The 26,351-nt window shown below is 41.6% G+C and overlaps 1 protein-coding gene and 1 long non-coding RNA gene across 8 annotated transcripts in view; one reads left to right on the top strand and one right to left on the bottom strand.

Annotated features, from left to right (window-relative positions):
* The window catches only part of LOC148404174 (spermatogenesis-associated protein 13-like), a 41,534-nt gene extending 16,600 nt beyond the window's left edge, over window positions 1-24,934 (top strand). For 3 of the 5 annotated variants that reach the window (XM_088371460.1, XM_088371491.1, XM_088371487.1), the window contains 10 exons: window positions 6,223-6,402; window positions 6,900-6,989; window positions 11,953-12,153; window positions 13,278-13,457; window positions 14,104-14,336; window positions 15,019-15,148; window positions 16,358-16,489; window positions 18,145-18,388; window positions 18,676-18,744; window positions 20,966-24,934. In XM_088371460.1, the coding sequence (XP_088227586.1) occupies window positions 6,223-6,402; window positions 6,900-6,989; window positions 11,953-12,153; window positions 13,278-13,457; window positions 14,104-14,336; window positions 15,019-15,148; window positions 16,358-16,489; window positions 18,145-18,388; window positions 18,676-18,744; window positions 20,966-21,141 (1,635 nt within the window). In that variant the 3' untranslated portion in view covers window positions 21,142-24,934. Of the gene's footprint in view, window positions 1-6,222; window positions 6,403-6,899; window positions 6,990-11,952; window positions 12,154-13,277; window positions 13,458-14,103; window positions 14,337-15,018; window positions 15,149-16,357; window positions 16,490-18,144; window positions 18,389-18,675; window positions 18,768-20,965 lie in introns of all 5 variants that reach the window. The other 2 variants (XM_088371478.1, XM_088371469.1) reach the window with 2 other exon arrangements.
* Window positions 299-22,073, bottom strand: LOC148404175 (uncharacterized). 3 transcript variants are annotated; one of them, XR_015857611.1, is made up of 3 exons: window positions 21,434-22,073; window positions 6,212-6,428; window positions 299-2,438 (listed from the first exon to the last, which is right to left on the bottom strand). It is a non-coding gene; the product is annotated as an uncharacterized LOC148404175 (long non-coding RNA). The 3 variants fall into 3 exon arrangements; XR_015857606.1 differs by lacking the exon at window positions 299-2,438 and adding an exon at window positions 5,325-5,596; XR_015857609.1 differs by lacking the exons at window positions 299-2,438; window positions 6,212-6,428 and adding an exon at window positions 16,332-18,343.
* Window positions 24,935-26,351: the final 1,417 nt, after the last annotated feature.

Here is a 26,351-nt window from a genome sequence, read left to right on the forward strand (position 1 = left end):
GCTTTAAAAATACTGCTGCACTCTTGGTGTTATTCTTTTTATCATATTCTTATACTTTGGAGCCGAACCCGAAGCGCGACTGTATGTGAAGATGTGTTGAGTGGTTGATTTGATAACTGGATTGTGAATGAGGTGGCTGAAATGAGCCAAACGCAGCCTATAAAATTATTTATAAGCATAGTGCGCACCCATCATAATCCTCTCAACTATGAGGACCCAAATATTAAAATAATGATGATGCCCAAGCTCATATCTCCCAGCCCCAAATAACATGACAATTAACTGATGTGTATAGCGTTTAATTTGGGAAATTTGTAATATTCCGGTACGGGATTTGCAAGAGAATATTTTTCCATTTGATTTGTTAGTCAACAATACAACTTCTGCTGATTACCGTATTGGCCTGAATATAAGACGGTGTTTTTTGGATTGAAATAAGACTGAAAAAGTGGGGGTCGTCTTACATTCGGGGTCTCGACATTATTCCCATTCACAACGCGAGATGGCGCCAGATATCTTTAAAGCGAATGCTGAACTTAACTCCCCGTGCCAAAGTGAACCCCTGTCACAAAAAAAATTAGCAGTAGCAAAAAGAAGAAAAATAAAAAAATAGTGGTAAGCAAGAAAAGAGAAGAAAATAAGAAAAGAGATAACAGAAAATGGAGAAACATGGCGACAATCTGGAGAAAAGTGGGTCGAAGATCGGCCAGGTTAATCGGCAGCTGAGGAGATTGTTATGATGTAAACTTCAAGATGATGGTGATAAATGAGGCAGAGTCTTCAAACAATTGCAAAGTGGCTGTGAAATATGGTGTCACAGAGTGTAATGTACGGAGATGGAGAGCTCAAAAAGATCGCCTAAAAATGCTCACAATCAGAGAAAAGCTTTCCGTGGTCCTCAGAGCGGCCGCTTTCAAGAGCTCGACAGGAGGGTGTGCGCGTACGAGGACAGTGACACTGAGCTCAGCAAGGCAGAGGATGTTTGCGAGGAGTAATGTTCTGACATGACAGATCTCAGCTACTCTTAAGTTTAAACCAGTTTGCATTATTTTATTGCAATGTTTTTCCTTATTCAGATTTGTATCAAGACTACAGTTACAGTTAGTCTTCAGTTTGATGGTTAATGCAGGTATTGCAATTTTGTTGTTTCATCACAGTCAATTGGTTTATTTACATTTCACAAACCAGAAGCCATTCATTTATAAATGTGATTGCACTTTAATTTAGATATTTAAATGTTCAGATATTAAGATGTGATAGACAGTTTTTGCATGATTTGAATGAGGCCAAATAACATGCTTTTTCTCTCGAATATATTGTTATAATCATTTGTTTCTGCTGCACTGTAATTATTTTCCGTATAAAAATTAGATTTGGTGTTCAAAAAGCCTTTTTTCAAACTTGAGTCTTGAAAAAGAGGGGGTCGTCTAATAATCGGGGTCGTCTTATATTCGGGCCAGTACGGTATTTCACTTGGTTCTGATTATTTGGGTATTTCTGTTATTCACACGAAACAAGTGTGACAGGGCAGTCAGCGAGTGCTATCATATGAATGTTGCACTAAAACGATTTCACATAGAAATACGAATTCGAATTAGTGTTTTTGTCCCCTGCACGCGAAAATTCACTGTATACGAGATGAATTAGCCAGAGAGAAGGGTGAAAAATGCTGATGTCATTTCAATATACAAGGAGCTCAACACTTGTCCTTTGTCGTGAAATCGTCCCGTAAGGTGCGACCGATAAATGATAAATCACTTCGCATGGCACGTACGGTGGTATCGTTCGAATGGTTGTGATTTCAGCCATGGTGGTCAATGAAGTCAGCGAGGGGCTGGCCGTGCCCCTCCCCGCCTGGTGTGATGTCTGATGCCGGTAGTCTCGCAGTGGAGGGTGATGAGAATTAGTTCAGGACCGCCTCTCCAACGCCGAGCCCCTCTCCTGCCTGGTCCCCCGCTCACCGGAAGGCAGCTCCGCAGCTGCTCACAGCCTGCACACCGCCTCTCCCCCGCCTGCTTTAATCTGCAGCCCGGAGAATTGCGTTTGTCGGGAAGAGCAAAACACCGTCAGGTGTTGACCAGCAGGGAGAAATCGGGGTGCAGACTGATGACGATGATGATGGTGAGGATGATGCATCCCTTCCTGTGCCATTATGAGTTACAAGACGCAGCGTGTGGAGGCGTATTGGCATCTTTTTTTCCACGTTTTGCCCAACTGTAAAGGTGGATTACATGCTTGCCTGGGGTCTTCGCAGCTGAATATCGCCCGACTGAGAACGCCTCTCGCGGCCCGCAGTGCTGCGCCATGGCCTTGGATGTCCAGACTTGCGCGGTGTTTACGGTGATCGCGTTGCTGGTGCTTGTGAACGTGCTGTTGATGTTCATCCTCGGTACTCGTTAATGGATCTGCGGTCGGGGCCCGGTTCGCAGCCCACCTCGCTGTCACACAGGAGAGGAGAGACAGGCGGTGCGCGGTGGTTGAGAGTGGGGACACCCGGCGCTCCATCACGGCTACGCGTTGAAATGAATGACGTTGGTACAATATTATGTATTTGTGTTACACCCCCCCCCCCCCCCTTTCCTTCGTTGTGTATTGTCTCCTCTCAACGTTCGTTTGTGACAGATTATGTTGTTTGGTGGTGGTGCGGACACTAGACCTTGTGCTGCTGCAACCCTTTTTTGTGGTCACTCGAGTTATCCACGCATATTAACATGTCCCTTTCGTCGAGCTCCTTTTCCTCTCTCCTCCATATTGTATCCCATGGCTTATGAGCGCAAGAGTTATTTAATTCTCTCAGTATTTTATGAGGCCCGGTGATGTTTTTGTTTTTTTTAACCTCGGCTTGCTGCTGCGTGACTTTTATTGCTTATTATTCCCAGCATGGAAGCAAAGATGTAATCTCCCGACTGAAGACAACGTGTTATTCCTGGCAAATAGGCCTGCAAGTGAGATGCGTGCTGCAGACGCTGCAAGATCATGCTACCTTAACAGTAATCAGTTGTGGACAAGGCTAGGCCTAATAAAGGACAGGCTCACATTAAGGTTTCCCCCATTTTAGATGCAGTTAACCTCAGCTCCCATTTCCAGTACCGAACTAGTCACACTTGAACAATGCACGTGTTTCTGAGGCTCACAGCTCTTTTTTTTTTTTTTTTTTCTTTTTTTAAATCTGCCGAGTGAAAAGGCATGTTCGAAGGAAAAATCCCCATTTCTTCTGCATGCAGAAGCGTGAGCCAATAAAAGATGGGGGGGCAGGTGTCATAAATGTTTGATGACATGTTATAAATAGATATGCTAAAAGCCCATCTCAGAGTTGTTCATGACATTCCTATTATTAGTGATGGTGGACAGGCTAGTTCGCTTTGTCTTCATTTTTAGATTTAAAGTGCTCTCTCACCCTGTAGGCTAAGTAATGTGTTTGTTTCGTGAAGGTGGGAAGGTTTCACTGCATGTGCAGACAAATACTTGGCAGCCATTCGTTATACAAGGGAAGGTACCTTTCACTTGTCATGGCATGTGAGCCGATGTTCTCTTCACTGAAGCTTGAGCTTACTTCCACGTAGGGGCCGCACTTGAGAGCAGAGCATCATGATGCTGAATACTGTAGTGGCAATGGCACAATCTTAAAGTAAGCAGCACAGCACATAGCAAGTAGCTGCCATGGTTTGTTTTTGTGCATGTATTATAACTTATTAGTATTTGATTCAATCAGTGCAGGGCAGGTGTCTTCTTATTAAATGTTAAATGATGTGCAAAGAATATGTGTGCTTGTGCGTGTGAGTGGCAAGATGTACTGCTATTTCTCCCTGATTTTAGGAAGAGCTATTTCTGATTGGCTCCCAGACTCGGGGTATATGTGTATTACATAACAAGGTTGGCAGACGCAGGGAGGACGGACCACGAGACTCACTCTGTGCGTCAGTAAGAGAAACCTCTTTCTGGAATATAGCACCCTGTAAAACGACAGCTCAAGCGCCTCTCGTGCACAACCATCATTTGTGCTCTACTGAAAGGGATCGTCAATCATGATCGTATGAGCCGGATTTCCCCATGCATGCGCTCTCCTTACAGTTACATGCTACGAACATGGTAAGGCTTGTCGAAACATACAGTATGTATTTGCTTAGGAATGCTGTGGGCGCTTCAGTGCAGCTATGCTACAACTACAAAGAGAGGAAAAATGCAGTGGGGCTGCCAGTGCAGCGAATGCTGATGCTTTGTGGTGCAAAGATAGAAGGACTCAAGCCATTGTAATTTTGTATTTCTTGCTCTCTGTTCAATTTATGTCGCTTGAACATGCCACGCTTCGAGAGAGACATTCCTCTGCATGCGTTTGCTTTGACCTAAATACAGATCTTCCAAGTTGAGTAGGGTCCTGACTTATTATGGTGCAACTTGACGTACTGTGTAGGTCATTACAGCTGTCAGATCCACAGGTCAGGAGTGTTTGCATGTAAGAGCTTTCTCATGTTATTTGATCCATCTTCGCCAAGGCAGGGGCGATTGTTGAGATTGATTAGGTAACACTTTTAATTTATTCAGACATGTAGGGAAAAGAATGAACCAGTTTGGAGAGTGCTGTTAAGGAGATGACATGAGGGAAAGGAATGAACAGAATAGGGAGGCACAGCATAAGAGTGACTGGATTGATCTCTCTTCCCATTGGGCAGAAGAATATGGTCCAACCTGATCAGTTTTAATAGGGGAGCATCAAGGCTGACCTCTGTTGTGCATGCGCTGGCCCAGTCAGGTCCATCATGCCACGATCTATTTCTGCATTATTGTACAATCATTTCTGTCTGATATAAATCCAATTTCTCTTCCTGAATGAACAGATTTTTTAATCTTTTTGAGCAGCCTCCATCCGTGCTGTTTCCATGGCAGCGTGACACATGTTTTTGCAGTAATCCTCCTCTCTTCCTGAAGTGAAGAGCTTTGAGATATAGGCTGGAGCTATTGTTGCAGCAGCTCACAGCCCTGTGTGATTTTCGATGTAATCAAGCTACTCAGTGACATCTTTGAACACAAATGGATGCTTCTGCACGACACGTAAGGAAGAATTTGGCAGATGCACCAGACCCTTAGTTAACCAACTATGTGTAAACTTCTCTCATTAGACGTTTCCTTAGAAATCCAACATGCATGATGCAGTGGTTAATTAGGTGTCGAAAAAGGAAGTTTAAACTTTTCTTTATGACTTTCTCTGTTGTGTGAGTTCCAATGACAAACTGATGTCATCATACAAAGTTCATTTAGTTAGTCACTGTTCAGTTTACGATGTGAAAAGTTTTAATAAAAGTAAAATTTAGGGGTGCCGCCAACAAAACATTTTTATTGATTATTCCTTTGATAAAGAAGAATGCAATGCAGTAATAAATACAATGCAAGCACATTCAAGATGGATTTAAAAAATCAAAACAGGATATTTCACAGTTTAGGCTTTAAATTTGGAGTTCATGCTGTTTAGCCCTTTGTAAAACCATTACCTAGGGCTAAAGCAGATCTTGACCGGCTTGGGTAGAAGTGGCTGCACTGCCCACAACTGGATACATGCAGGGTTACGTTTGGACTGGACGATTCTGGTGAAAAGACGGAACTGGAAGAGGACATTTGGCCAAACAATAACATGGAGCTTTGCCACAGATGCATTAATGTGGACCTGGTTTTCGTCTTTAGGTGCCAAAGCAGTGTGATGGATAACATTTCGGTACATTAAGTGGGTGATTTCAGATCTGGGTCCCACTTAATAGCGCCGTCGCTGTCTCTTGTACTATAATGAGAACACTTTTAGCTAGCATCCCTGAAAGATCAGCTCACAGGCCATGATCCCTCCCTACTGAGTGTTGCATGTCTGAACTTTGTGTTGTTTCTCCTGTCGTAGTTTTGCCCTTTTTCTGTTGGTGCACATTGTTGTATTGTGCTGTGCTTTGTGTTAGCAACTGTGTAATGCTGTTTGCAGTCCTTAACGTTACCAGTGAGCTTTGAGGGTATGAATTTGGTTTCACCACAAAAGAAAAGTATTTCAATCACTGTGACATCAATGCAATATTTTTTTTCCATTTGAAACACAATTCATAGGGCATTTATGTTTTATTCAGAAGCGTAAAAAAGATGTTAGATACTATATATGATAACCTAAACCATTTTATTTCTACATCGTTGGAGTCCTTTTTTAATGAGCTATGGATTTAAATACATTCTCTATTCTCACCTATTCTTTAGTTGATAAGTGGAGGGTCAATCGTCAACGCTGAGGCGGTATGGGACCATGTGACCATGGCGGACCGGGAGTTGGCATTTAAGGCCGGTGACGTCATAAAGGTGCTGGATGCCTCCAACAAGGACTGGTGGTGGGGCCAGATTGATGAGGAGGAGGGATGGTTCCCTGCCAGCTTTGTGCGGGTGAGTCTGCCGCAGCTGGCCCACAACTGCAGACACAACATACATCCGCTCACACAACTGGAGGCACATGAACATATGCAAACAAACCAACTGTTGGTATGCTGCTGGCTCTTCACACATACTGGTGAACAATAATTTATTTGAACAATAAATACTGCCCTACTAAAAATACATGCTGAGGGTGCCCCTTTCATGTGGTATCACGTTTCTTTTGTTTTTCTCTCCAATAAAATCACCATATTGTCATTTTACATTGAGATAACTACCAGCATATGAACAACACTAACTGTTTGAACTGTTGTCTGATGAAGATGCTGCGTCTTATTTATTTGATGTCCCGCTGAAGGAAGAGCATCCTTTTGTGCTCACAGCAAAATGTCCCCTTCAGACACCCGTCATTACCATTCTCACCTGTCCACCCTTCCATCGTCGCTCCCAAGAGGGCAGGACTGTCAACCAAAAAGTATCTTTCTGTTGTGTCATTCTTTCTCTCCAAGGTGGAACCCCACCCTCCTCAGCCCCAAACAAAACAGGTTTTCTATATCAACCCCATAGCAACTCCACGGTTCCAAAACACCACGTCAAAGGTGCGTTTTTTTCCCCAGCCTCATCCACCCATCTAAGCCTGTCCAACCCACCACGCAACGCACCCTCAACATTACCAAACATTAAACTCATCCAATCACCCTTGACAGGTGTCATAGATACTAGGTAGTAGTGATGAGTCAAAAGTAAAGATTCCATTTTTTTCCCCCCTCAAGATATGTAACCAAAATATTTAGGCAGTGTAAGTGACTAATCATCTTAATTTTAAATTTACATCAATACTGATGTCCATTGCTATTTTTTTAAAATCTTTTTCCAGGACAGTTCTTTTACTGTTGACTCTGACTATTTTGCAGTTGTACTGTAAGGCTGCGCTACTGGTTTTTGTCCTTGCAGTTTCGTGCTCTCCCACCCGTCACTCTGCTTGTCTGTGGCGCTGCATTTCTCATCTTGTGTTTGGCATTCTACCCGTCAGTTCTTCAATGTACTCTTGGCAGTGTGTGTCATCAGGTGTTGGCTGCTGGGCATTTGAAATCACGCTCGCTGTGACGGCAGGATCGAATATTATGTGTGTGAACCTGTGCGTATGAATGTTCAAGATCAAATGTGCATGTTAGGATGTTTCCAAAGATCAACAGTGGGTATAGAAAGTGAACACGTCACTGTTTAAAAGATAATGAAAAGAACAATAATATTGATGTGGTGACAATCCTTGTTAACTGATACTAGTTTTGTGAAGTGTTCCTGCTCCCATGTTGCAATATCCGATTAAAAAGGATGCCTGTTTCAGCCTTGCTGCCTATGTGCAGCTAGTTTCCCTGAATATTTTGACTACCGTATTTTCCGGACTATAAGTCGCTCCTAAAAACCTAAAATTTTCTCAAAAGCCGACAGTGCGCCTTGTTGTCCGGTGCGCCTTATATATGGACCAAATTCCTAAATCTAAACTGGCCCGACGCATTGTGTAATGAAATCAATCATAAGTGGCCCGCTGAAGACTATGAATCATGAATCAAAAAGACTATGGATCATTATTTTGTGATTATAAAGTAATTTGTTGCGTCTGAAGTTGAAATAAAAAAGATAAAATGGAGAATGATTGATTTGGATTAAAAATCTGACATGATGCATTAATTGTGCGCCTTATAGTCAGGTGCGCCTTATATAAGGACAAAGTTTTAAAATGGCCCATTCATTGAAGGTGTGCCCTATAGTCCGGTGCGCCTTACAGTCCGGAAATACGGTATATTAAGGACCAGACATGATGACATCCCTAAATTTTTTGCAATTGTACATTGACAAACGTTTGCTCAGACAGTTGTTTACAAATGGGTGTCCCATCCTAGCTTGTGAACAACTGAGCATTTTGGGCATTTTCCATTAACCTATTCACCAGTTGGGTGTTTACACTAAAGAAACACCAGGTGTTTACACCAAAAAACACCTATTTTTTGTGTGTAATTTTTAAACTGAACCAATGTTTGCAAAAAAAACCCCTCATTTTTTTGTGTATTCAGGTAAATATGAGTGGGAAAGGGTTTAAAAATCAATGTAGCCCGTATTTCTTTCTCTGTTTTACACAATGTTCCACCTTCATTGTAATTGGCGTGTACTGTACACTAAAAGGGAAATGAAACACTTTTTTCCAATCAGTTATATGTGGTCAGTTCGCTTTAATATGCTTATGGAAGTGCACAACTGTGTTTGCCAATTCTGGATGGAATAATGAACAGCCATTTGCAACATTTCAAATGTTCTATGTTAATATTTTGTGTAATGCAACATTTAGCCTGTAACAGAAAATTCCAGAAGATGCAAGTTATATCTTTTTTTTTTTTTTTAAATTCCAAACACAAATTAGTACCTGTCTGAAGAGACCAAGCTGACAGAGAAATTGAGGGGAGCATCAAATGGCAGCAACACATTTATTTTCAGTTTCTAGATTTATTTTTTTCAAGTACGAGTTTCGTTTTTTCAAGTACTAAATTTTGGCCCCAATCTCCCTCCATAATTATCCCGCGAAAAGGAGAAACTATGACGAGGACTAACTCTTTGCAGAATGGCTAATAATGGACCATAACTTCTCTGTGTAAACTCACAGATGAGACAAAACATACTGTTTGCCTCATCTGCTGTTCTGCTGTTTAATTTTAGCTAGTAGTGTGGACTGTGCTGAATACAACGTGATGGTTGCTGATACTATGACTCTACTTTCTTATACTAGTGATGTCCCGATCAAGATTTTTGGGCTTCCGATTTGATCTGATTTTATTAAGGTGTGCTCTTTCCTATATTAAGCCCCTTTTTTATCTTTTTTTATTTTAATCCTAAGGCGTGGAACAAATCATATATGAATTAAAAGGATTGCTTATGTCCTTTGTTACACTTACAACACATTGAACAATTATGTTTAGCTGTTTTTAACAAAATTTCCCCTGTGAGTCAAGCCATAATAAAATTTAATATATTTTAATATGTTGCATCTTAAGCCTGAGCAAAACTCAACTTAAACTGTACATTGATTAAAAGAAACACCCAAAAAAATGCTTGCACGCTCGCAGTTCTTGTTGTATAGCTCCATTAACGCCATCCCTGTAATGTAATGTTGACAAGGAAGTTTATCGGTTGGCTCCAAAAAGTCCATTACAACAAAAATCATTGTTTTCCAAGACAGACATCTTGATCATCTAAAATAAAGCAATGAAATCGCTCCACCAGGCCCGATCCTGTGACCGAATCCGATTCTGTCCGATACTCACCAAAGAGCCAGATCAGATACAGAATATCGTATCGGGACGATCCCAATAGGTAACACCATCTTGTTCTTTTCTTCATCCACTTTGAGGATGTTATCTTCTTTTTGTGTTCCCTGATTGATAAGTTTGCTTCATATGGTTTTATTTTGATGCAGCCATTTGTCAGTGACTGCCCACTTGCTAGTGTTCCTCAACAAAGCAGCTGTAAAATTGGGGGATTTGTAGGAGTAATGGCTGATCTGGAGGCAGGTTGGAGGTAGGGTTAAAAAATCGTGAAAGGTTGCAAGTAATGCGGAGGGCTAGGTCTCTGTTAATTATGGCTGCTGTCGAATATGTGGCTTGTTTATTACCATGGTGACAAGTACAGTATATGCCCGTGACCATAATTATGGTGCTTGCAAGTTTTGCTCAGTGTAGGGCACTAGGCACTGTGACATATGGCCAGTGCAGTACCGTAAATGGCTACATTTTGAGTAATGCGGGTGAAAAATGCAAAAATGTTCAGCGAGGACTTCAGAGTAAAATGACTCGTGTGCCCAAACAGTACATTGCTTTCGTGTAGTCAAACGAAGAAAGTATTTGATTTTTCGTGAGCTTCATTTTAGTTCAAATGTGCCTTTACACAATGAGCATTTCCGCGGGCAATTGCAACCCGGCATGTTAAATAAAACAAAAAATCAAAACCCTAGCACTGGTCCAAATAACTTTTTTACTGTTCTTTGTATTGTTTACGAAGCATCAACTTAAATATTCTCAAGCATTTTTTGAAATGTCTGAGCCTACAAAGTACAAAGTATGATTTGAAATTGATCTTAATTTTAATCATTTGAATTTGTACATGTAACCTGGAGCACAGTGAAGACTGCAAAAACAAAGTGCAACCACATTGATGTTACCAAAAGTTGATTAAAAGACTAGTGTCAAGAGACCCACAGCATCATAAAACCTGCTGTAGTAATTTCTGCTGTAGTCCTAGTTGTACAGCAATGAAATACAGTCACAGCCACAGCATTATTGGTTTCTTTTCTGTCTCTCGTTCTCTCTCCTCCCTCTCTCTCGAATACAAGTTCATTTTGTCCAAAAGCCTTCAAATTCCACTCAAAAGCATCATCTTTTCAGCAGAGAATTAACCCAGGTATATATCCAAATTAACAGAATGTTCACCAAAAGACAATATGAGTTGGCCCAGACAGAACCCAGACCTAAATCCAACTGAAAACATGTGGGATGTGTACACAAGCAATGCCCTTGCAATTTGACAAATTTGGAATGTCTCTGCAAGCAGTGGTGGCCCAGTAGTCAAGAACTGCCGTACGAACGTAACCTTGCCTGCAAGCTGAATTCTCAATTTTTGTGAGTTCACAAAAATCCATCATGTCCCGAGCCTACTGATTTCTTCCGAGCCCGTCACTGAATGACTGGACCAATCACAAAGCGACAATGTGTTTGGGGGCGGGATATGTGGCTGCAATAAAGGCAAAAAGCGACGAGGCCGGGAAAACAAACAAAACAACCAAACATGCATGGACGCCGCAATTAATTCTGTTCTCGCAGAGTTATTCACAGTTTCCTTTTGGAAGAAGAGCAGTGAGAGGTGCTTTGTGCATTTGGGTTGGAAATATCTAATGTCCCGATTAGGATTTCCGCTGCTGTGATTTGTCAAAAGAAAAGTTTGGTAGGCTGTACAAGAAGATCGCAATGTCCCAGATTGATAATGTAAAGAACTACGTCGAGTGATTCATGTAATCATCTAGCTCTTGCCAGGTAAATGCTAAGCCTTTAATCTCAAAACCAGAATGCTGTAATTGAAGCAAATGTCTTTCAACAAACTACAGTGTCAGGTTTAGTGTGGTTCGTTTTAGTACATACCGTATATTTTTTTGATTGAATTGAGATCACATGTACAATGACTAAAATTGATTTACAAGTGCCTTTTTTTCCTGTAAACCTGGTATTTAAACAGTAGTGTGGTCACTTCTTGTCTATATCCACTGTGTATGTGTGCAGAAGTGAAATGGGTGGGGTCACACACAAGGTCAGATAACCTCTGGGAAGAAATCTTTGAAAATACTATATGACTTGTGCTACGTCTGATGTACGTAGGTGCGTGTATGTGTACATTTTGTTTTGGATTAAGGGTCTGCAGTTGGATTTTTTTGTTAAAACCTTTTCATCAAATGTCGTTTGCACACAGCTTCCCAGTCATCACGTGCCCCTTGTTTGTGCGTGTGAATGTGTTTGTCCTTAGTTGTGGGTGAATCAAGAGGATGGAGGAGGGGAACCAGCCGAAGGCACGAGCGAGGTTCAAAATGGTCACCTGGACCCAGCCAACGATTGTTTGTGTCTGGGCTCACCTCTCCAGAACCGTGACCAAATGAGAGCTAACGTCATCAACGAGATCATGAGCACGGAGAGACACTACATCAAACACCTCAAGGACATTTGTGAGGTACAAGATGCATTAGAAACTGGCAGATAGGTACAGACTAGTTAGATATCATTAGCTGTTAGTCAGCACCTATAGGTTTAAAAGGAACAAATTATGGAACATTTACATTTTAATGTTGAGGTGCCAAAGTCGCGCGTCGGTCATGGTAACCGCATGGTGAACCTTCTTATTCTGTCCGAGAATGAACACCACTTTTGATATTATTTTCGCTGTATGGTGATGTGCGAGATTTTTAAAAAAAATGTCCGCAGTGACGCACATTGCTCAGAGGCACGCCCCGTGCTATCAGGGCTCATTGCCGCTGTCCTGACTCTTTCTCCACGGCAGTGCGTTTTTCCTTTGTGCACGGCGGTCACATCTCCGCTCTCACCATGCTGGCCGGCTTACACGCCCTCACGCTAGACCTCGGGGACGCGCGTCGAAACTGCGCGTGCTAATCGGCTCTATCGCCACCACCTGTCCCGTGTTACCGGCTGAATAGGCCATATGTATAATTCGTCGCCGGTCAGTCGTCGCTGTTTTGTCTGCTTTGATGCACGCACGCCTGCCACCTAATTTCCGTTTGCCTGATCCGCTGTGTAGCGGTACGCCTGGCTGGTTGTCTGCCTTGAAACACGCACGCCTTCCATCTGATTCCCGTTAGCCTGATCTGTTGTGTAACGAGATACCCGCACGATGCAAGCTTGCTGACCAGCTCGTCAGTCACCTCGTGCACCGCTCTGCTGGCGTTCTAGCCTCCTTTTTCCCCTTTTCCTTTTTTCGCATACACTAAATTAACAGTCCGTGTTGCACTTGGTTGTCCTGCCTCGTTCGTGACAGGCTGGCTGCCGCACTTCCCGCACTTGTCCGCAGTGACGCATATTGCTCAAAGGCACGCCCTGCGCTATCAACGTGTATTTAAATGCTGTTCTCCTGTCACTTATAAACCTGCGAAATCGCGCATTTGCGAAACGTGAAGCGCAAATTGGTGAGGGAACCCTAAACCTTTATATCCTAAATATATGTATTGTTTACTTATAATCATGATTTTGTATCAGTGGTAATTTCAGTTTCGTTCAATTGATGGCTCCCAACCCCAGCATCTTTTGGAAGCATGATTGAACTTAATGAACTTTCTTCTGCAGGGTTACCTCCGCCAGTGCAGGAAACGGGTGGACATGTTTAATGATGACCAACTGAAGGTCATCTTCGGCAACATTGAGGACATCTACCGTTTCCAGATGGGATTTGTTAGAGACTTGGAGAAACAATATAATACAGAGGAGCCCCACCTGTCTGAAATTGGACCATGCTTTTTAGAGCATGTGAGTTCATTGTGCAAGATTCAAAAATATATTTGTTATTGAAATACAAATGAGTAGAATTTAACATGCAACAGCAAAATAAAAAACAAGGTTTCCCCCCAAGCTCATAAACATTTGGACATACTTATATCCACTGCTGTGCTTGTCCTATTATTCCTTCTCCTTAAGGACTGCGCTTTAGAGATTTGTGGTTTTGGATTAACTATTTAAGACTTTATTTGAACATCGAGTGCAAAAGAAATTAGAAATGTTGGACTCTTTTGTGTTCAATGTCATTCATGAATATGAGAACTTAAGGCCCTATTTCAAGGCGCGAGTCTCGTGCAAATCGCAGTTAAACCTTTCTTTTGCTGGTAGAATTGGGCGTAATGGGGCGTGTGGGCCTTTATTATACAATTTACTACTTATACTATGTTTTTACACAATTCAAAATTCAAGAAGGCCGGAAATTATAGACGGATATGACACTTTCAGCAACAATATGGTTTGGCTCAAGAATCAAGAACACGATCAAGGAACCACTTTCTGTTCTTCACTTTAGCCATCCGACTAAACAAACAAACAAACAATTCTTAATATTTTATGTTAATGAAAAATTATTTTGTTTTTAATTTGTTATTCCTACTTTTCTTCTTCTTTATTACAGCAAGATGGTTTCTGGATATATTCCGAATACTGCAATAACCACTTGGATGCTTGCATGGAGCTGAGCAAGTTGATGAGGGATGGCAGGTACCAGCACTTTTTTGAGGCCTGTCGACTCCTCCAGCAAATGATTGACATTGCCATAGACGGCTTCTTGCTCACCCCTGTTCAGAAGATCTGCAAATATCCCCTCCAGTTGGCCGAACTTCTCAAATACACGGCACAAGAGCACAGGTATGACACAATATACATACACGTATTAAAAGTACTCAGTACTTCTCTTGGGAATTAATCTTATTTTGGGTTGCAAATTCAAGTTTAGAATTTTATCTACAATAATTGTCATCTCAGTATGTGTGCAAAATGACCGCTTTACATATACATGTACATATAAATTCAGATGTGCAAACTTGGACATGCAAGCCCGCAGAAACATAGCGTAATAGATTTAGCGTAACTCAGCCAGCTTCAGGTCATTCACAAACGAGGGGCTCTCAGCCAGTTGCCAGCTCTGCCAGCGAGACCTGCCAATTCAGTCTTTGACAGCAGAGAATCTGCCAAGTATACGCCATCTCTCTGTCAAACACATACGCACTATATTTGGATGTGTAGCAACCAGAGGCAAAGAAAAAAATCCTTATCACATAGCATTGATGCGCTCGTTTTTAAAGTTGCTAAACCAAGTGGCTAATTAGAATCCAATAGTGACTTGCTATTGGACCTTGTTCTAGCAGGCCCACCACTAATACTTCAGTATACATTCCTTGTCTATTAAGGTAGACTGTGTCTTTCATTAGTGCAAAACCACCACATTTTATTTTTCATTATTTTTTAAAGAGCGACCTGTTTTCAAAGACTTTAACATGACCATTAAATTCCCCAAGAGTCATTATGTGTGCACTGTCTGTGTCTGTAGCGACTATCGATATGTGGCAGCAGCTTTGGCGGTAATGCGAAACGTCACCCAGCAGATCAATGAGAGGAAGAGGAGACTGGAAAACATTGACAAAATTGCCCAGTGGCAAGCGTCTGTTTTAGACTGGGAGGTATGTACGTGTGCGTGTGTGCGTAGGCGTTTGTCCATGTCTTCAATGTACAAATGGCTTCTCACTGCGTCTGTAAAAGCTACAGCTTTTGTGTACATGACGCCTTAACACAACAATCGGTGTACCTTGAGAGACAAAATATGCTCCGACTCTAGACCCCTACTTCATACCCCTATGCTGGATTTATATATGAAATCTGTTTTGTCTATCTTCTTCTATGTTAGTAAATTAGTTCCTAGGCTCTGGGATCATTTTTGCATAAATGACACCGTTTCTTGAATCGCACAACTTAACAAGCATTAATTGCATGAGATTTCACAGAGAGCAAAGAATAACCACATTTACACATACATTTTGTGAAAATAATTTGTTTTGTATGTGACTTTGAAATTAATCACTTCTTTCATCCTTAATTTTTGTTACAGTTATTATATAATTGAATCTTTTTGCGAGTTTCCTCACCAGTCTGTATTCTAACTGTTGGCAGATCAGCATTTTCCAAAGTGTTTATTATAGCTTCAGAGACAAGACTAAAAACAAATGAAGAGGAAGACACCAAAGGAGAGTGTGCAATACTCATAAGCTGAAAGGCCCATTTGTGTTTTGTCTTGATTTTAGTGGCTTCTTTATTCAGATGAGTTAACATCAAAATTCAGTTCAGATAATAGTTTTAGAGAATAATCATTTGCTCAATGACTTCAAACACTTTTTGGAGTTGACGCCATCAACACATGCACTTCTGCAATTTGTGTCAGATTTTGGGGCAGGTTCTTTCTTTAGGTGCCTCTTTCGTTTGAGTGACTGCTTTCATTAGTGGGCTAAGACTCAAAGCAAAAATTTGAGTATCGTACAAAATTGATGTAAAATGATATAATATACATAAATATAAATGAACATGGTAGCCAAATGAATAGGAGCAAAAATAGACAGATGGTGATTCTAAGTTTGTTTGAATAAATACAATAGATTTACCTTCCAGGGGGTTACACTTTATCTACACATCTATCTTAAAGGGTCTTTAAATCCTCTCCTCGGAAGTAAAGTATCTTGTTCAGCTCTACTCGTGTGCTCTGTTTTGAAAGGACATTGTTATGCATCTCGAATTAAAAAGATAAAGCCAAAATAGTTCTATTATTTAACGATTCGTTCAAAGAGTGAACCTTTGATTTATTGATTTTGTATCTGTGTTTTTTGGGGGGGCTGGTCTAGGGGGACGATATCTTGGACAGAAGCTCTGAGCTCATCTACACTGGGGAGCTGTCATGGATCTATCAGCCATATGGGCGCAGCCAGCAGCGAGTCTTCTTCCTCTTTGATCACCAGCTGGTTCTCTGTAAGAAGGTAAAATGTCTTTTTCTTTGTTCATGTTCTTCCTTTCATTTTGATTTCTGTTTGCATGAAAACAAAGCTGAACACAAAACAGTTGTGCATCCCATGCTGACCACAGAGGTGCTTGAAGCCAGTACATCTTCTTGCTTAGGTTGGAGATATACTGTAGAAGACGCACGAGCCCTCCGTTAAGTTCAAATACTCAGCACATTTCTCAAAATGTAGCTGCGGTAGTTTTGGCTTCGATGCACCGAGGCTGTGCTCCCCTGTCAGATGAATATTCATGCTTGGCTACACTCAACTGTACATGCACACAGAGACACGGGCACAAATGCAGTGAGACACTTGGATACATTGTATTAATCATTTAGTGACCTCTACCACAAATCAATTACAGTATTTGTGCAGTGCCCCTTAAAAAAAGCTCCAAGGATATGCTGAATTACAGTTTAGTCTATTTTTTTTTTCCGCTCGATACTTCCTCCTCTAGCATTCTAAATCCAGTGACAGGCCTCGGGGGTGTGAGAGCTCCATCTTTTCCTCTCCCATTGTTCTTATCAGGATTGTACATAGATGCAGGTTTATCTCTGCATACTCATTGGATGTTCTGCTTCTCATTTCACCCCAGCTGACCTCATCATGTGAGTGGATGTTGTTTGGCCCTAAGGCTATTGTGCTGTGGCGATTACTTACACAGGAGAAGTAAATCAAGTTACATTGGCTACGGTTATTTGTGCTGGATGCACTGTTGGCATGGTCAGATTTTGGCTTCTGCCGTTTCTGAGAGGGTGAATGTGTGTGTTATATAATGCTCTGTTATAATAGCGGAATTATTGATTAAAAAGGACAATCTGCAAATGTATGCAAACCGTTGTGTAGTCAAAATATAATTTAACTCCTTTTTACCTACTGTCGCAGTCTAATCTTTCAAGCCTTGTTTTCGGGTGAGCCGAGTCCGATCTGGGGGCTGAATTCACTTTTAACCTAAAATGATTACAATTATTTTACCATGAAATGTAAATGGGTTGCTTTGAAGACATGGTGGTACAAAGAAGATGGAGGGAAGTCGGACGTAATGCTTTGGGTGCAAAGCTGTAAATAAAGTCGATAAAAAAGAAATGCAACACTGATTGCCGAGAATACTAACCGTTACACACAGACCAGACCCGACTGTCCCGTACAGGCCCAGAGCCCCCCCCCCAAACAAAGGCTTTCATATGCACTGATCAGTAGAACTACCAAGCTAGTAATAGACCGATTATTTGCCGGGCCGATTACCAGGGCTGATATTTGGCATTACTTTTTTGTCAATGCCAATGTGCATGCTATATAAATATAGAGAATGCATTTTTGATGTTTGTGAAGTCCACGAATAGGGAATGCAGCAACACTTTGCCTGTACAAGCTTTAATGTATGGTTGAAACACTCAATACGCTCATCATTGCCAGTGTTAAATAATGTTAAGTGTATTTCTGGGAAAACTGGCATCGCTCAATGTGCAAAGTGAGTGTTAGTATATTTGGGCAGCAGATGGAAAGGGTTTCTTTAGACAGACTGTCAGAGAAAACTGGAAGGTGCTTGATGACCCCTTGGCACGATTGAAAGACATGGACACACACCACATGCTTGTACCACACACAATTCATCTTTCTATGCACCTCACCAGGATCTGATACGACGGGACATTCTGTACTATAAGGGTCGTATCGACATGGATCGCTACGAGGTGCGGGACGCCATTGACGGGAGAGATGATGACTTCAACGTAAGTGTGAAGAACGCCTTCAAATTGTGCAACAAAGACTGCGACGAGATCCACATCTTCCTGGCCAAGAAGCCGGAGGAGAAGATCCGCTGGCTCAGGGCTTTCCATGAGGAGAGGAAGATGGTGCAGGAGGATGAGAAAATCGGTTAGTCATATTTTTAGTCAGCATTTGCTTCACTCACAATAGCTTCAGTCATTGCTCTTATGTATGCAATACAACATATCTGCATAACAACATTTTTGAAGGTGTACTGTACGAAGGCTACGTACGAAGCATCCCTTCAGATAGTTCCGCTCTCATATTTCTATGGTATGATCACATGAACTTGCCTGAGTATGATGAGATGAGATTGGACACGAGTTATTCTCTTTTTCTTTTTTTTGCAATCTGTAGTCACTGCCCTTCTTTTGAGAGTATACTGTGTTGTTTAGGTTTTGAGATCTCAGAGTACCAGAAACGGCAGGCGGCCATGACAGTGAGAAAGGTGACCAAACAGAAAGGTGAGGCAACAAGAAGATATCAGGTGATTTTCATTTTCTTTTCCTCGCTGGCGTGCTCTGTCTTCTCATCGTTGTTTACTGTTTGTTCAACCTGCTTTTTCATACCTACTTTCATTAACTTTCCTTAAACATACAAACACACATATTATACAGGGTGCACTGTGTACACTGGAAAAGTACCGTAGATTAAGGTGAAATTTTGGTCTTGTACGGTATTTGAGTTAAATGTCTGCTTGCTCACGTCAAGCGGACTTGCTACATACAGTAGAGCAGCCCGTTAAGCATCAATGAAAAGACAGAAGGACTGTGTGCATGAAGTATTGAGTTTTAAAGATGACACCTGTCTTCATGGCATCTGGATCCGGTGTCACAGTTTTCCTCACGCAATTTCGTAACCAGCAAGCGTTTGGGTTAGACTTTGCAACATATATATTTTTTCAATGAAGCTGCAGCTAAATGTGAATTGAATACCCAGACCTTCACCATATGCCTCACAGCTGTCGCTGAAGTTTTAGGTATGATTTAAAATTTTAAATTGGAGCTTGAGTCGAGTATATTTAGGAAATTGCAGAGAAAGGTGGCTCTACAATGTGGGAACTGATGCACGGGGGACTGAATACAATGAATGGCCCCCTACAATTTTTAGATTTTAATGAACCCTACAATTTTGAAAACTATGTATCATATTCATGCCACTTGGCAATTATAAATTACAATTTTGAAAACTGTGTATCATAGTCATTCCACTTGGAAATTAGCTATATATGCTACTTTGTATCGGTTAAGCAAATAAAAGCTTAATTAAAAAAGCTGTTGTAAGATGTGAAAAAAAGTGGGATGAATACTTTTCAAGGCACTGTGTATTCATTATGTAAGAACTGGTTTGTTGTCTTTGTCAGAACTGAATCCACATTGAAATAATAGACACAATTTACTTGACGTAAATAAGTCTGATGAAGTACAAATACAGCCACCACTGAAACCCAACAGCTCAGTGAAGAAAAAGAGGTGTTTTCGAGATGCTAACGCCTGTCAGCACAAACACTGGGACCACATGTCACAACTGCTGGTGTCATTCTTTGCATCTTAGCTACTTTAGTGTTAGTCTAGATGTTTTTTTCTTTTTTTCCCATGACAGTTTTTTTTTTGGCTATGGTCAGCGGCACAATAAGCATGATCATCCATTAACGTATGAATTAACCAATAACTACTTCTGAATGTTCTCTCTGGCGTCAACCCTCATAGATGTCTTTTCCAAGTAAATGTGTCTGTGCTATATGTGTACATGGCTGGCACAAGGTGAAGTACTCTCTTGAATTTCAGATTCATTTATAGATTTCATCTTGAGAAAGAGGGCCATGTTGTATGGACATGGTTTGAAAATGATAAAGGTATATGCCTAAGAGTTCTCTTTAGATCTTAGCACAATAAGATGCCATGGCAACTGCTCAAATAGCATTGGGAGGTGTTGTCACTAACGTTGGCGCTGGAGCATGCAGTTGCTGCCCTGTGTGCTGATAAGCATTATCTAATGGAGTATCTCAGAGAAACACCTCTTTCACAAATAGATCAAACTGCTGCTAAAACAGTGTTTGGCAAAATACCTGTAACAAAGCACACCCTTTCTCCAAATGATTTTTTTCTGAGATGCCATGGCAACTTTGATCTCCAAATATAGTAGTTTGTAACTACGCCAGCATACTTGTGATGCTTGTAGACTAGCTCGATGACATGGTAGAATCTAGTTAAATGCACATTAGAAAGCTTTCTGTTGGGCTCTATTTTCACCACTCTTGTGTTCCTCAAGTGTTGAGGGTGCTATTCAAACAAATATGCCGACAACGAAAACGGAGCAACAATGTCTCCTGTCCAGCATTGGATCGGATGTGACGTGTCGGTTCTCTCGTTTGCTTGCGACAGACCGTGCTTGAATAGCATCTCTCGTCTCCCTTGTGTCATCACTAATGCTGAATTCCACTTCTCATCCTCTTCAGCAGTCATCAGATAATCACGTTTCAGGTTTACCATGCAGCAATGGACTCTCATTTTTATGCGTGCGCCTGTGTGCTGTGACAGCATGAATAGGTGTTGTGTTGTCAAGCAATTCACTGACAAGACTGACTGACATTTTTTTTCTCTTTGCTTTGTGCCTTCGCCGCCTCCTTGCCCCGCCCTGCCCTTGTACCCCTTTCTGGCTTTTCTACGCCCGCTGCTCTTCTAGGTGTAAACAGGTGCACGCCGCCCTCATATCCGCCCCCGCAGGAACCCCTCAGCGCGGGGCAGTATGAGGTAACGGAGGACATGGCACAAGGAGAGGTTTTTGAATTCAGTCAATCCAAAAGAGGCCAGGCTCCTTTCTGGCAAAATTTTAGTAGATTAGCTCCATTTAAGAAATAGAGACTCTTCTGAAGGACCAGCTATTTTTTTCCTTAGAAGCACTAAACACTGGATGATCGTGTCACACAATGAAGAAAATACAAAAACACACTGATTTGAGACTTTCAAAGTTAAGGACCAATGTTAATATTGGGTGTGGTTGAAAGCAGCAAGAGGATTGAAGACTCACAGAATATGGCGGGGGGTAATCAGACATAACTTTTCATACTTGTTGAAAACATTCTTAGTTATCATGCTTCTCCAGCTGAGTCAACCGTCACTTGCACTCTCACTCAGATTCTGCAACACTTACCTGTATCCACACACCAACTGATTGTCCTGGGAATCGTTCGTAGAGATTGCTGTATTACTGCTCTTTAGATCCATCGATGACACAAACCAGGAAGCGCCAGGTCGTTGTGTCCGAAATCTTGCTGTGCTGCTGCTATGTGAGTTGCATTCTCCGAGTAACGACAGGCCCGTGTCGATCTCAACTAACCGGGAAGCTCGATTCTGTTGGGCATCACCTCTCCCATCGTCAGTTGCAGACCATTTAGGCGCATTTGAATCTGCTCTCTACTCTGTAGTAGCCCTCTCGTCACGGCCTCTCTTTGTCATCTCGCCGTCGTTATCTCTTTGCTCACCTGCTCAGCCCATATGAGTCAGAGGAAGCTTTTCAATCGGTCAGAAACCTGCCAGCGGCTGTGATATGACGGCTCCGGGAAGGAATCAATAGCGGGAACGTCAGAATTATAGTGTATTACCATTCTTTCACCAAGCAGTTTTGACAGGGTATTCATATCCCATCACGCAGAAGGTTAAGGGCTGTGGGTTGTGGAGAGCTTGCCGCTCAGATGAACCTGCTGGGAGCAGGAGATAGGCAGGCTACGCTCCAGCCGCATAGCACCAGAGCCCCTCCCCTCTTTCCCCAGAGACCACCCCTGTAGCACTGTGCTGGCAGCTCACGGACTGTTTGGAAAGAGCAAGGTCCACCTCTGGAAATGCACTGACAGCAAGTAGTGAGGTTGATCTCTAAAAGGTCTGTTTTTTCTGTCAGCTGAGAATTTTTGGGCAAAAGATTGATTTGCACGAATGGGTGTCGTAAAATAAGGTAGACCTCTTACCTGCGAGTAGATCAAACCGTCTGACCTTAACAAAGGAGTGGAAAAGAAGTGCAATGCAAGTATGGCAGCATAAAGATGGATATAAGGAGGTGTAGCACAGAGGCGTTTTCTGATTGCGATTCATCCATCTCCACAGATTAAAATCTTGGCATTTCCCTTCCATGGTGTTGTTTATCCAGATCTGATCCATGTTCTGGCGCGGCGCGGTGCGGCGCTTCACACTGTTTACAGAATTTCTGAAGACTGCCGCCTGATCAGATGGATTTGTTTAACCCACTATGAATGAGATGCTTCTTCAGCAGAGCGGTTAGAAAAGCAGATCTTGAGAATGCTTATCTTGTTGCTAGACTTTGGAGTGTAAGCAAAACATCTGGCCACGCTTTGTGAGCATCTTTTGACTCCAGACGCATCTCACGTTGGATTCAATGAACAGCATATCTTGCCATCCGAGCAATGAGCCATCACTACTTTGTTCCTCAATAAGAAAGTGCGATACAGCCAAGCCTTACAACTTACTGAAATTTGTCTGTTGTACAATGTGTGTAAAGAAAGTTGCAACACAGACGAGAAGTGTCTCGCCCAGTTCGATTGTTCTGGAAGATAATTCCCTTCACCAACAACATAGGGTTCCTTGAGCATGCTAACCTCAGGTCCAGTGCTGCGCCCACCCACCTCACCCACCTCATCACCCCCGCAGATGCAAACGCACACAGAGACACACAATCATGCGCACTTACTGGCCCGTTGTGCTGCGGAGAAGAGAGATGCTATCTAACAGTGCCTTCCAGCATTCCACTAGTGATTATCTATTCCGTTTCACAGGCAGATTTGAATTTGTCATGTATTTTCCCTTTGGTGTGGGACTTGCAACGGTCTCTTCCTTCCTCTCGCATGAGATCCACTCCAACAGATCTCTTCCACACGATTTGTTTTGTGCACACAGCACGCTCAAAACACTTATTTTGTTACTATGTCACATTTGCATAGCTGCAGTTATCTTGCACAAAGATAAGTTATTCTGATTTCAGATACAGTATATAGAAATGACAGTGTTATTGTCGAACAAGAATTTGTTTGGAATATAGTATATTAGAAATCATTAGTTTTGCTTAGTCGAGTTAGAGTATACCGTTCGAAGAATATTATAAGCAATGAGTTATGAATTAAATAAGAAAAAAAGTCATCTATTTTAACTTTATCAGCTACACACTGTAAATACTGTAAAAAGGACAGATCATATATTTGGATATTGGTATTTTGCGTTGGAGACGAATGTTGTTCCAGTTCTAGCGTATGGTAGAGCTCAGTACCAGGTAAATGCATGCTTGTGGCATCCAATACTTTGCATGAGACTTAAAACAACTCTTTACGGTTTGTTTAGTTTCATTTCGCCTCCGACGGGATTTTTTTTCCGCCGTGACGCATTCAGTTGTGCACCCACTGCCATCTCACCGGAGAGGGACTTCTGGTCTCTAGCCACCACTGTCTCCTGCTCGTGTTACGTTTCTGCTTGTAGCCTTTGTTCCTATTCCATGCCAGGAAGAAGAAAGGGACTTATCCCCACGCAGAGTCAGAGTGAGCTCTTGATCGATCAAATGAAAGGCATTGGCATTCTCTTTGCCAAATATGAGACGTTTTCTCTTTTTTATTCCAATCGACACTGGCGTAGCTCTCTTCGCTGGTTATTTATGGACACCAGTAACTGCTGAACATCAGATATGAGGCAAAACGGGTATAGTTTTTTTATGATATCGATATAGGAGTTAGCACTGATCATAGGTGTGGTGTATAGATTTTTAGTCCAGCAGAAGAGCAGAACGCCCAAGAACTCTGTGGGGATGTGCGAAAAATAATCCTAATCCTGAAGACACAAAAGGAGTACAGTACTTCATTACAATGCATATCACGCTCTGAAGTATAACAACGTGACAGTAAAGATTTTCTCACTTGTGTTTATTTAATTACTAGCCAGTGTTAAATGTTATAATTTGGGGGCTAAATTGGTCAACAATCTTATAGGGTGAACATTCTTATCTTTTATCCAAGCTCTAGAGTGCTGATGAAGATCGTTTTAAATCCTGTTTGTTATCCAGTCATGAACTGAGACAGCCAAGTTAGCAAACAGGAGACTGCTTTCAGTCCCCCCCACCCCCCACTTTTTTTTATTTCAACGTGTATACAAAGCACTCATGTGGAGCACGGCGACATTACCACGAGAGATCTCCTTGGTTGCATACGAACAGTCAGGGTACAACAGAGTCCAACGAGCCATATTAGATGTGGTTTTTAATGACAGCAATGTGAGCTGAAGACTGACGTCCCACTTTTACAAACACACTTGTCATTGTATTATACCATCTAGTCCAAGGTCGAAGTTTTGCCTACCGCTGAGAATTATTAACTCACTACCCAAAATCCTTGTCTCCATATGCAAACATTTGTCATTTATGTTCTTGCTGGCAATTTGAGTTTGATTATTTGATGTAGAAATGAAAAATAATGCCTATTCAATTCAGAAACTGTGAATGGGAGAGTGGAGATGTCAACTGTATGTACATTATATGTTTTGGTGTATTCAGAAGCACTGGGAATATGTTGTACTTCGCTGTAAAAAAAAAAAAAAAAAAGGAATAAAAATGAATCCATATCTGATATAGCTGTACTTTTGTTGACAATAAAACCTCTACTGACTGGTGTCGGGCGTTTGTGAGTGAGTGAGTGAGTGAGTGAGTGAGTGAGTGAGTGAGTGAGTGAGTGAGTGAGTGAGTGAGTGAGTGAGTGAGTGAGTGAGTGAGTGAGTGAGTGAGTGAGTGAGTGAGTGAGTGAGTGAGTGAGTGAGTGAGTGAGTGAGTGAGTTGTGTTAGGTTTACTGTTCTTTGACATAATTCCATGGCATTCCCAACATTTGGCACATGGATTAATTAATGATTAATTAAGAGATTGGGTTAGATGTTGGCAAGCAACGATATAGCTGGGGCTGACCCCCTTATCCATGCACTAAGAATAGCCCTAGCCTACTGTACAGTATTGTGCCTGCAGTGTCTCAGCTTCCTTGCCAGCTCTTTCATTACGAGACACAAACCCAATTCTTAGTTGCTGTTCAGAAATTATGCTCACTGACTTGCTCATGTTTTTTCAAACAACAACTATATAAAGAGCAGATATGCTTTGCACAAATTTCCTATTTCTAATAAGGAATCATAAAGCTTTGCGTGTAATACCCTGCATATGTTTTGAAACCTGCTATAAGTCTGAATTAATGTTTGTAGAATTCATACTATGATTTAAAGAGGAAGTCAACCCAAAATATTCTTTACAATGATGTGTGCGTGTATGTGTGCGTGCGTGTGCGTGTACCGTATTTTTCGCACTATAAGGCGCACCATAAACCTCCAATTTTCTTAAAAGCCTTTATAATCCGGTGCGCCTTATATATGGACCAATATGGATTCGTGGATGAGGACTAATTTATTAAAGTAAGCTTTACATGTTTATTTTGTGTGTTGTGTGATATTAACATTTGAGCAACGTTGAGTTATTGATATATTGTTATTGTTTTCACTATTTCGAGTATTACTATATTGTGATTGCATTAACGTTTGAGCAACGTTGTTATTTATTCTATGCGCTTTATAATCCGGTGTGCTTTATATATGAACAAAATTTTAAAATGGGCCATTCATTGAAGGTGCGTCTTATAATCCGGTGCGCCTTATAGTGCGGAAAATATTTTTAAACTGATTATTTTGTTTTGCTTTTCTATTTATTTACCTCAGCCGTAGTTTGGTTATCTATAGATACTGTATGAGTGTAACAAGATGGGCTCATAAAAGACGGCATCCCCCCCCAAAACCCCCACCTCCATTTCAGAAATTATGGCTTCGCCCCCACTTGTAAGTAGTAGCTGACTTCATGGTGATGCTGCTGACATGTTAGGCGGATGCCTGCCAAAAATGAGTGCATATTGTAACTATGCTGCCATCAATAAGTAATGAGACTTATGCAAATACAGCTCAGCTGACTGCTCTTGCTCATCTTTTCAAGCCCACAGATGCAAGACTTGATGTTAAGACTCCCTGGCGTGATGTGGCGTGGGTGTCTGTTTTT

This window comes from Syngnathus floridae, chromosome 1, assembly GCF_059516105.1.
Source record: "Syngnathus floridae isolate MCC-2025c chromosome 1, RoL_Sflo_1.0, whole genome shotgun sequence".
Taxonomy (NCBI): domain Eukaryota; kingdom Metazoa; phylum Chordata; class Actinopteri; order Syngnathiformes; family Syngnathidae; genus Syngnathus; species Syngnathus floridae.